General features: G+C 44.9%; 1 protein-coding gene across 7 annotated transcripts in view; it reads left to right on the forward strand.

The window, feature by feature from the left end:
• Nucleotides 1–11,154: 11,154 nt before the first annotated feature.
• The window catches only part of ZC3H14 (zinc finger CCCH-type containing 14), a 56,166-nt gene continuing 55,281 nt past the window's right edge, over nucleotides 11,155–12,039 (forward strand). For all 7 annotated transcript variants that reach the window (XR_007518850.1, XM_049897351.1, XM_049897352.1 and 4 more), the window contains exons 1-2: nucleotides 11,155–11,301; nucleotides 11,767–11,809. Coding sequence is in view for 6 of the 7 variants with exons in the window: in XM_049897351.1 (XP_049753308.1) it covers nucleotides 11,266–11,301; nucleotides 11,767–11,809 (79 nt within the window). In the remaining variant the exon portion in view is untranslated. The remainder of the gene's footprint in view (nucleotides 11,302–11,766; nucleotides 11,810–12,039) is intronic.

Consider the following 12,039-nt stretch of genomic DNA (forward strand, 5'->3'; position numbering starts at 1 on the left):
TGTCCTGCCCCCCGCCCATTTGTCTAAGCCTTCCGCTTCTCTCCAAGGCTCAGTTCAAGGCTGTCTGCTTCCAAGACAACATTCTAGCCACACCATTCCACAGTGATCTCCACACTTGGCAAGAACTTTAAAAATGGTTTCATGGAGGCTTCTTTTATATCTCCTGGAATTCCTAGGACAGCACTGGGCAGAGAGTAGATACTAAATAAAAACTTGTTAATTGAATCGGGAAGAAAATAAAAGAATTTTAAAAATAGAAAATGAACATAAAACCCAAGTGAGGCTAGACAACGGAGTTGAGCATCCTCCCTCAGAGTCAACAGTTGTCATTTGCTGACCAAGTACTTAAGCTCTGTTTTCCCCCAACCCCGTTAATTTGGCAACAGAATCCATATGACAAGTCACTTGAACAACTCTTTGAAAGTGTCAGAGATGAAATTATTATTGGCTCATGTTTTGGATGCAAGGATGCAAGGTAATTTATATGGTCCAACCCCAAAACATACAAAAGTGTCTAAATGAAAAGTACCCATCCCACCCTTCCTGCTAGACCCACAGCTCTTTTCCTGGGGGTAACCAGTGTGACAATATTCCCATGCATCCTTTAAGAGATATCCTGTATGTATATTAGCCATTGTATATATACGTATCCTATCTCTTGTTGGAGCCCTGGTGGTGCAGTAGTTAAGTGCTCAGCTGCTAACCCGTTAGGTTGGTGGTTTGAAACCACCAGCTGTTCTGTGGGAGAAAGATGTGGCTGTCTGCTTGCATAAAGATCACCGTCTTGTGGGAACCATGTTCTTGGGGAACATCTAGCTCAATTGGCGTAACATAGGTTATAAAGAAAATGTTCTACATCCTGTTTTGGTGAGTAGCATCTGGGGTCTTAAAAGCTTGCAATTGGCCAGCCATCTAAGATACTCAACTGGTCTCATCCCATCTGGAGCAAGACAAAATGAAGAAAGCCAAAGACACAAAGAAAAGATTAGTCCAAAGGACTGTTGGACCACAAGTACCACAGCCTCCACCGGACTGAGTCCAGCAGAACTAGATGGTGCCCTGCTACCACCACTGACTGCTCTGACAGGGATCAAGATAGAGGGTCCCAGACAGAGCTGGAGAAAAAAATGCAGAACAAAATTCTAACTCTCTCTCTCTCTCACACACACACACACACACACACACACACACAAAGACCAGACTTACTGGTCTGACAGAGCCTGGAGAAACCCGGAGAGTATGGCCCCCGGACTCCCTTTTAGCTCAGTACTGAAGCCACTCCTGAGGTTCATCTTTCAGCCAAAGATTAGACAAGCCCATAAAACATGAGATTAAATGGGCACACCAGCCGGGGGGCAAGGACAAGAAGGCAGGAGGAAACAGGAAAGCTGGTAATGGGAAGCCCAAGGTTGAGAAGGTAAGAGTGTTGACATGTTGGGGGCCGGGGGGGTGGTGGGAACCAATACCACAAAACAATATGTGTATTAATTGTTTAATGAGAAACTAATTTGCTCCGTAAACCCTCATCTAAAATACAATTAAAAAAATAAAAGGATTACAGCCTTGGAAACCTTATGGGGCAGTTCCGTTCAATATGATTGCTATGAATTGGGATCGACTTGAGAGCAATGGGTTTTTTTTTTTTTGGAGGGGGGTTTATCTCCTACTGTTACCAAAGAAGTGGCGTATTATGTATACACTTCACGTGAGTATATTTCTTATTAAATAAAATTTAAAAGTGAAAGTCCTGCACAAAAAAAGATGCTCAATAAAGAAACAACAAAAAAAAAAACAAACCTGTTACCATCAAGTCAATTCCAACTCATAGCCAACCTGTAGGACACAGTAGAAATGCCCCAACGGGTTTCCACCCGGTGGATTGGAACTGTCAACCTTTTGGTTAGCAGCAGAGCTGTTAACCACTGTCCCATCACTGCTCTAAAAATTGTGTTTTTTGTTGGTACATTGACTGGTATTTTCTTAGGAGTTAAGAAGTCAATCTTCTTTGATCGCTTGGTGAATACTTAATCAGGGATCTATATTAGTTTCCTAGGGTTAAGCCCTTGATTACAGGCTGAAATGTTGGCAGTTCGAACCCACTTAGAGGCACCTCAGAAGAAAGGCCTGGAGATCTGCTTCTGAAAGGTCACGGCCTTGAAAGCTCTATGGAGCAGTCCTACTCTGCAAACACAGGGTCGGTGTGAATCAGAATCGACTCAACAGCAACCAACGACAGCAACAATATGATTGCTAAAACAAAGTAGGTGGCTTAAAAGGAGAGAAATTTATTGTCTCATAGTTCTAGAGACTAGAAGTCCAAAATTAAGGTGTCAGCTGGAGCAGTTCCTTCTGCAGACTCTGAGGGAGAATCTGTTCCGTGCTTCTCTCCAGCTTCTGCTGACAACCAGTGATGCTTGGTGTTTCCTGGCTTGCAACTGCATTGCTCCAATTTCTCCTCTGTCTTCACATGGCTATCTTCCCTTTGTGTCTTTCTCTATCTCTTCCTGTCTTTTATGACACTACTCATATTGGATCAGGACCTACCTACTACTCCAGTATGACTTCATGTTAACTGAAAACATCTTCAAAGACCCTATTTCCAAAAAAGCCACATTCACAAGTACTTGGGGTTAGGACTTGAACATAAATTTTCAGGGGACACAATTCAATCCATAACAGGATCTTAATCAGTACATGGATGTTGAAAAACTAGCTGCCATTGAGTCAATTCTGACTCATGGCAACCCCATGTGTGTCAGAGTAAAAGTGATCTCCATAGGATTTTCAATGGCTGATTTTTCAGAATTAGATCACGGGCTTTTCTTCTAAGGTGTCCACAGGTGAACTTGAACCTCCAGCCTTTCAGTTAGCAGCCAAACATGTTAACTGTTTGCACGACCCAGGGATGCTAACCACTATATAAATTACCATCCTCTTCAAGAATCTAAGTTGAACAAATGCCCCACTTCACAGAGATAATGTTCCCTGGAGGGAGGGGAGTAGTGGGAGCCAGAGCTGGAAAGGTGGAGTCTCTTTTGGCTTCTGAATCCTTGCCATGTATGCTGCCAACCACATTCAACACCGCATTTGTTGAATGTGGTTGGCACATTCAAAGAGTGAGAATTTAGGGGACAGATTCCCCTGGACATCAAAGAAGTGATGGGCTTGACAATTTATTTGTTCAAATGAACAAGAAATAGAGAATTATGTTAGCTTCAGTAGCAAAAAATGGCTGCTGCAACTATAATTCCCGACACTTAGGGCTTTTGATCTAAGAACAGACTGGCCATGTGATATTCACCATCATACAACTTTATCCGTTCATCCATCTTTTATTGGAAACCAGATGCTGGCAGAATGAAAGTGAGTAAGATGTGTGCCCCACCTTCAAAGGCTCACTGTATGAACAATAGGTCACTATATAATTCTAGTAGACCAGGAATCTTGTTGTTGTTAGGAGCTGTCGAGTTGAAAAGATGCCCAGTTCTGTGCCATCTTTGCAATCATTGCTACATTTGAGCCCATTGTTGCAACCACTGTGTCAATCCATCTCTTTGAGGGTCTTCTTTTTGCTGACCCTGAATTTTACCAAGCATGATGTTCTTCTCGGGGAATTAGATCCTCCTTGTAACATGTCCAAAGTAAGCAAAATGAAGTCTTACCATCCTTGTTTCTAAGGTGCGCTCTGGTTGTACTTCCCCCAACACAGATGTATTCATTCTTCTAGCAGTCCATGGTGTATTCAATATTGTTTGTCAACACCACAATTCAAATGCATCAATTCTTCTCTGCTCTTCCTTTTTCATTATCTAGGTGACACCAGGAAGTTTACTAAGCTGAAAAATCCAAACTGCTTGCTATTGAGTCATAAGGCCACACGTGTCAGAGTAGAACCGTGCTCCATTTTTTCAAGGTTTTTCAAGACTGTGACCTTCCAGAAGTGAAAGTACTTCTGGTTGGGTTCAGACTGCCAACCTTTCAGTTAGTAGTCAAACGCTGAACTGTTTGTGCCACCCAGGACTCCAGGGTATTTACCAATGAGTGTATATTCTAAGTGGATTGGTAATTCTAGGAGGGAGATATTAGTTTCCCTGGTTAATAAATGTGATCAGCTTCTGCCTGAGTTCAAAAGGAGGGATAAAGTTTTGCTGAAAGTAAACCACTGCTGCTTGGATGTGCAACAGCTGGATGGAATGCAAACCTGATACAAGGTCAGCGGGGCCAAGATTAGAGGATTTGGGGTTTCACAGAGTTGGTACTCAGGCTTCTGGCTTCAAAGCCAATGCTCTTTTCAGTCACCTCTCCTTTGGAAGACAGCCCAGAGCTTTCGTAGCTGGCACCGTGGTTCGCTGGAGGCTGGTTGTGATACTGCCCCCTAGAGCAAAATATGTCATTCTTCCTGAACCAGAGACCTTCCTTCCATGTTTGGTAGAAATTGTCAGTGTCCATATCTGTTGTTGTTGTTAGGTGCTGTCGAATCAGTTCCTACTCAGAGCGACCCTATTGTATAACAAAACGAAGCACTGCCTGGTCCTACACCATCCTCACAATCGTTAATATGCTTGAGCCCATTGTTGCAGCCATTGTGTTCATCCATTTCATTGAGGGTCTTCCTCTTTTTTGCTGACCCTCTACTTTAGCAAGCATGATGCCCTTCTCTAGAGACTGGTCCTTCCTGATAACATGTCCAAAATATGTGAGACAAGTCTCACCATCCTCACATGTAAGGAGCATTCTGGCTGTACTTTTTCCAAGACAGATTTGTTTGTTCTTCTGGCAGTCCATGGGTATATTCAAATATTCTTTGCCAACACCATAACTCAAAGGCATCAATTCTTCTTTGGTCTTCCTTATTCATTGTCCAGCTTTTGCATGCATATGAAGTGATTGAAAACACCATGGCTTGGGTCAGGCGCACCTTAGTCCTTAAAGTAACATCTTTGCTTTTTACCACTTTAAAGAGGTCTTTTGCAGCAGATTTGCCTAATGCAATGCATCATTTGATTTCTTGACTGCTGTTTCCTTGGGTGTTGATAGCGGATCCAAGTGAAATGAAATCCTGGATGATTTCAGTCTTTTCTCCATTATCATGATGTTGCTTATTGGTCCAGTCATGAGGATTTTTGTTTTCTTCATGTCGAGGTGTAATCCATACTGAAGGCTATAGTCTTTAACCTCCATCAGTAAGTACTTCAAGTCCTCTTCACTTTCAGCAAGCAAGGTTGTGTCACCTGCATAACGTAGGTTGTTAATGAATCTTCCTCCAATCCAGATGCCCTGTTCATCTTCATATAGTCCAGCTTCTTGGACTATTTGCCTAGCATATAGATTGAATAAATATGGCGAAAGGATACAACCCTGACACACACTTTCCTGACTTTAAACTACACATTATCCCCCTGTTCTGTTCAAATGACTTCCTCTTGATCTATGTTCAGGTTCCTCATGAGCACAATAAAGTGTTCCAGAATCCCCATTCTTTGCAATGTTACCCATAATTTGCTATGGTCCACACAGCTGAACGACTTTGCATACTCAATAAAACACACAGGTAAACATCTTTATGGTATTCTCTGCTTTCAGCCAGGATCCATTCGACATCAGCAATAATAGCCCTCATTCCACATCCTTTTCTGAGTCTACCTTGAATTTCTGGCAGTTCCCTGTCAATGTACAGCCGCAACCACTTTTGAATGATCTTCAGCAAAATTTTACTTGGGCGTGATATTAATGATATTGTTCAATAATTACCGCATTCAGTTGGATCACCTCTCTTTGGAATAGGCATAAATATGGATCTCTTCCAGTTGGTTGGCCAGGTAGCTGTCTTCTAAATTTCTTGGCATAAATGAGTAAACACTTCCAGCACTGCAACTGTTTGTTGAAACATCTCAGTCAGTATTCTGTCAATCCCCGGAGCCTTGTTTTTCACCAATGTCATCAGTGAAGCTTGTACTTCCTCCTTCAGTATCACCAGTTCTTGATCATATGCTACCTCTCGAAATGACTGAATGTCAACCAATTTTTTTTGGTACAGTGACTCCGTATATTCCTTCCAAAAGACTAAATGTCCACCTAGCTTAGTCTTTTCAAGTTGAATATCCCTCGTCCCTTTAATGGTTTCTCTCAGGGCATTATTGTGATCACCTTCAGCTGACGTATTATGGTTTGTGAAGCTTACAGGCACGGGGCATTGGTGGTTCAGCGGTAAAATTCTCACCCTTCTTGCAGGAGACCTGGGTTTGATCCCAAGCCAATGCCCCTGTCTCAGGCTGGGTTCTCTAGAGAAGCAAAACCAACACAGCATACAAATATACATAGAGAGACATTTATATTAAGAAAATGACTCGCACAGTTATAGAGGCTGGAACGTGGGTCAGGCTGGAGGCTTCTCCTGATTCACTTACCCACAGCGGCTGGCTAGCCCAAGATCAGCGAGTCAGATAGCAGGACTCTGGCTCACAAGCTGAGAAGAGTAATGAATCCCAAGATCAGCAGGCAAGATGGAAGGTAAGCTGCTAGGTCAAGTCCAAGAAATGAAAGTCAGACGAACAGGAGCCAGTTGCATGATCCAGTGTGAACAAAAGCCCAAGAGCCTTGCCAGAAAGTCCACCTGGTGTTGGATGCAGGCCACATCCCTACGGAAACTCTCTTTCAACTGCTTGGCTACTCACAGCAGATCTCATCATGCAGGTGACCACAGTCTATCAGATCTCATCATGGAGGTGAGCACATCAGTATACATCTGCCAAACTACATGATAACTGCCAAACCCCTGAAGAACATGGCCCAGCCAAGTAGACACACAACCTTAAGCGTCACAGCCCCTCATGCGCAGTGACAACCTGTCTGTCTGTGGAGGCTTGCATGTTTCTATGATGCTGAATAGATTTCACCAGAGCGTCCAGACTAAGATAGGCTAGGAAAAAAGACCTGATGCCCTACTCCTGAAAAATCACCCCCAAAAAATTCTGTGGATCACAAATCCTGTGGATCAGTTGACCTGCACTGATCAGTTCATTCTGTTGTGCGTGGGGTCACCATGATTTGGGGGTCAACTCAAACTCAACTTAGCGATCATGCTCCCTCTGTGATCTGGACACAGTGCTTGGGAGATCTAAATGTACAAGTTCTTAAGCAGCCTCTGAGTCTCTTTTTCCAAAGTATCAAACTGGTCGTCTTAGTTAACTAGTGCTGCCATAACAGAAATACAGTACTGCAAATGCATGGCTGTAAAGAATAGACATTTATTGTCTCACAGTTTGAGAGTCTGGGCATCCAGATCAGAGCATCTACTCTGGAGGAGGATCCTTCCTTGTCCATAGCCCCAGGCGTTCCTTAGCGTTCCTTGCCTTATAGAGAGATCTTCACATGACATCTGTTTTTCCCCTGTGTGTGTCTCTCTGTGTCTGTACTCTCCTTACAAGATACCACTTACAAGGAATTAGATTTAGAATCCATCCTACTCAGTTATGATCTCATTAACAGAACAAAAGAAAAATCCCGCTCCCAAACACAGGCACAGGGGTTAGGTCTTCAACATCTTCTTGGGGACACAATTCAATCCAAAATATTGCCCTAAAGGTTAAACCTATCTTGAATATATTTTAAGAAAACTTTCTCCATTCTTGAATACATTTTAATGAAAATAATCTTTTTTATCCACAAAAATACACTTTCAATATTCTCTAAATATTGACTGAGAATTTTGTATCCAGTAACGGGAAAATATGTTCTTATTCTTAATTCTGAAATGGTGGGTAAAGAAATAGAAAAAATTTATCTGTCCTTAGCCATTGGATTGTGAGGGTCTTGAAAGCAGGGACTTGTTCTTGCTCAACTGTGTGCTTCTGGCTCCCAGCAAAGTATCTGGCTCAGTGTAGGTGTTTAATTTTTAATCAACAAACATAGTGCTGCTACAAGGCAGATGCAGTTTGAAATGCTTCATAAACATTAACTTATTTAATCCTCATAATAACCCTACGAAGATGAAACTAATGTCATACTATCTGTTGTAGGCTGGGTTCTCTACAGAAGCAAAGCCAGTGAAGTGTCAACATATAGAGAGAGAGAGAAAGAGAGAGAGAGAGAGAGATTTATATTAAGGAAATGGCTCACACATTTGTAGAGCCTGGAAAGTTCCAAGTCCCTGGGTCAGGCTGGAGATTTCTCCTAAACCATGTAGCTGCAGGGGCTGGAAAATTCCAGGATTGACAGGTCAGACAACAGACTGCTGGCTCACAGATTGCAGTTGCTGACAAATCCCAAGATCGGCAGGTAAACTGCTAGCTTAAGTCCCAAGAACCAGAGGGCAGTTGAACAGGATCCAGCTTCAGGATCCAGAGTGAGCAAAAGGCTGTGAGCCTTTCCAGAAAGTCCACCTATATTGGATGCAGGCCACGTCCCCTGAAACTCCTTTTTAACTAATTGGCTACTCAAAGCCGATCTCACCATGGAGGTAATCACATTATATTGGATCTCATCATAAAGGTGATTACATCATCATATGACAGCCAAACTACATCATAACTGCCAAACCACTGAGAATCATGGCCCAACCATTGACACACAACCTTAAGGATCACACTGTCTTAGTTATCTAGTGCTGCAATAACAAAAATACCCCAAGTGGATGGCTTTAACAAACAGAAATTTATTCTCTCACTGCTCAGGAGGCTAGAAGTCCAAATGCAGCGCGCTAGCTCTAGGAGGAAGTTTTTCTCTCTCTGTCAGCTCTGGAGGAAGGTTCTTTTCATGAATCTTCCCCTGGGTCTAGGAGCTTCTCAGCACAAGGACCCCAGTCCAAAAGACTCTCTCCACTCTTGGTTTTTCTTGCTTGGTGGTAATGCTGTCCCTTCCTTCTCTGCTTACTTCTCTCTTTTATACCTCAAAAGAGATTGACCCAAGATACAACCTAATCCTGTAGATTGTGTCCTGCCTAATTAACATAACTGCCTCTAATCCTGCCTCATTAATATCATAAACCAAAAAAAAAAAAAACCAGTTGCCATCCAGTCAATTCTGACTCATAGACATCCTATAGGAGAGAATAGAACTGCCCCATTGAGTTTCCAAGGAGCAGCTGGTGGATTTGAGCTGCCGAACTTTTGGTTATCAGCCAAACTCTTAACCATTGTGCTACCATGGTTCCATTAACATCATAGAGGTTAGGATTTACAACACATAGGATAATCACATTAGATCACAAAATGATGGACAACCACGCAATACTGGGAATCACAGCTTAGCCAAGATGACGTTCATTTTTGGGGGACTCAATTCAATCCGTAACACATATTCATGTCACAGATGTGGAAACTGAGGCACAGAGGGGCTAAGCAACTTGCCTAAGGACTTAGAGGTAGTGGCAGAGCTGGGATTCAAACCCAGGCTGTCTGACTCCCGCCTCCTTGTTCTTGTTCCCAGTCACTCTGCTCTGCTGCCTTCATCGATGCTGAATGAGAACACGATCATTGAATTGATCCATGAGGGATGCTTTCGTAACGGAGGTCTTTAATTTTATTTATTCTCCAAATATTTAATGAGTGCTTAGTATGTGTCTAGCATCCTGAAAGAAATTTTGGAGAAATACAAAGACCCATAGGAAGTTTCTAATTTTGGCAGGAAGGAAACCCACACTCACACGATTAGCATTACTGAACATATTGTTATACTAGTAGTTTCCACGTAGTGTTAGAGGAATTCAGAAGAAAGAATTATGTGAGATTATGAAGGGACTATGGGTCAGACAGATCCTAGGAGGCTCCCGTGATTCCTGCTCCTGTTGTTCACAATCTGTGTAATCCCTTTCCAGTGAATGTGGGTGGGATCTTTGACTTTCTTCCAAAGGTGAACAGGTTTTCCAGGTGTAGTTAAGTTCTTAAATCAATTGATTTCGAGTCAGGCCCTGTGTGGGCCCGATTTAATCAGGTGAATGCCCTTAAAACGAGGACTAGGCCCTCCCTGAGCTGATAGACTCTTTGTTGGCTTGATTAAGTGAGCAGCAATGTTGGAGAAGACCACCTGACAAGGCACCGAGGGCAAGCCCAAGGGCAGCCTCACAAGGAAATAAATTCTTCCAACAACCTGAATGAGCTTGGAAGCTGATTTTTCTTCACCTCCAGTTGAGAACACAGCCTGCCCTCCTTGATTGCAGCCTTGTGAGACCCTGAGCAGAAGATCAATCCAGCTAAGCTGTGCCTGAACTCCTGATCCACAGAAACCGTGAGATAGTAAATGAATATTGCTTTAAGCTGCTACATTTGTGTAAATTGTATTCTTGAGAGAACAATTTACACAGATTTACTCTCAGGAATCAGTTGATATGGGGGAGAAGGGAAACCTCTCTCTGTGGCTACTCTGGTTCCCAGGTTTTGCGAATAAGGATGGAGAGAATTAAGCTGCAATTGATAGAAATAGGTGGGTCAAGAGTAGCAACCAGTCTGAGCCGGGAAAAGGAAGATGATGACTTCAGTTTTGATTTCGGAGAAAATACCAGCCAATGCCTGTAGTCGGCCGGAGTTTGAGAGTGGAATTGTGGTGAGAATTTGAGTCTGAAGGGAAATTTGGTCTTCATCAGCATTGAGGTGACAGGTGAAGTCCTGAGAATAAAACGGTCCTCCAAAAGAGGTTCAGAGAGATTGGAGAAGGAAAATGAGGACTAGATCTTGGGGAAAGGCCACTGATGGGCTTGGGATAAGAGGGGAGAACCAGATGTAGGAAAACCAGGCCATGTGTAGAGTCAAAGATCCGTTCTGTTTGCTGGATATTCCATTTTTCCCTCCAAGTGTAAATATAATGCAACGTCTAAGAGACAGGTTAAATATCTGGGTCAATATCACATTAATAGCTAGTGGAGGATGGATTCGAACTGAGATCTCACATCAAAGCGCCGGATCTTTCCGCTGCACATTTAATTCACTCTAAATTTCTAAAAGAGAGTAAGATGGATACGTGCAGGCCAGAAAAGCTGAACACGGAATGACCCCCCCGAGTCTCAGAGGGGCCCTCTATCCTCTCTGCCGCCAGCAGAGGGCGCAGGAGCTCAGGCTTCGTGGGCCGAGGCGTGCGCATGCGCATGCGCAGCCGCGCTCGCCCCTTGCTCGCTCCCGTGCGCCGGGCCGGCGGGGGCGGGGCACGCAGTGCGCGCGGCCGGGGGCGGAGCGGCGGCGGCGGCTGCAGCGGCGGGTCTGCGGAGCGGAGCCGGCACCGGGCTCTCGGTAGCGAAGCGCCGTCGGTGCCGAGCCTGCCGCCCGCCGCGGAGCCATGGAGATCGGCACCGAGATCAGCCGCAAGATCCGGGTGAGCGCCGGCCGGCGCCGGCCGGGGGAGGGAAGCGGGCCCCGGGCTGGGCCGCGGAGGGCAGGCGGGCGCGCGGTTGTCAGGAGTAACGGGGGCGGTGGGCCCGGCCTGGCCGTCGCGGCCTGGCCGCGCCGGGCGCTCCCGTCGGGCCGCGGGCCGGGGAGCGGCGCCTCCTCGCCCAGGCCACCTCGGGCCTGGGCGCAGCCGCGGCCTCGGACTGCGCGGCCGGGTGCGGGCGGAGAAGGAGCCCTCGGGAAACGGAAGGACGCGTGCCAGCCGGTGAGAGCCGCTCCGGGTCTGCGGCGGGAGGGGAGCGCGGCGGGGCGGGAGGGGGGCCGAGGCGCCTCCCTGCCGCCGAGGGGCAGCAGGAGCTGTGCGCGCCGTCGAAGTTGTGCCTGCGCTGCAGAATCGGTCTTGATTTCTAAGACTCACCTTTCTCATCTGCACGTTTTTTCCTTCCCTTAGAGTGCCATTAAAGGGAAATTGCAAGAATTAGGAGCTTACGTTGGTAAGTTTTTTGTTGTTCTAGTCGCTGTTAGCCTAATATAATTTAGAGTTTGCAGCCAAGTGAATTTTAGGGAATGCGTTTTTCCCATGGTGTTTTTGGAGAAAGCCCTAGTGTCTTTTCAGATCTTATTTTTTTCAAACCGCTTCCTAATCGGGCGTTTGGAAATTGTTTGGCTACCTCTCTTAAGGTTCTATCATGTTTTCTTCAATGTTTCTCCGGTTTTATTTTAT

The sequence above is a fragment of the Elephas maximus genome, chromosome 10, assembly GCF_024166365.1.
Source record: "Elephas maximus indicus isolate mEleMax1 chromosome 10, mEleMax1 primary haplotype, whole genome shotgun sequence".
In the NCBI taxonomy this organism is placed as follows: domain Eukaryota; kingdom Metazoa; phylum Chordata; class Mammalia; order Proboscidea; family Elephantidae; genus Elephas; species Elephas maximus.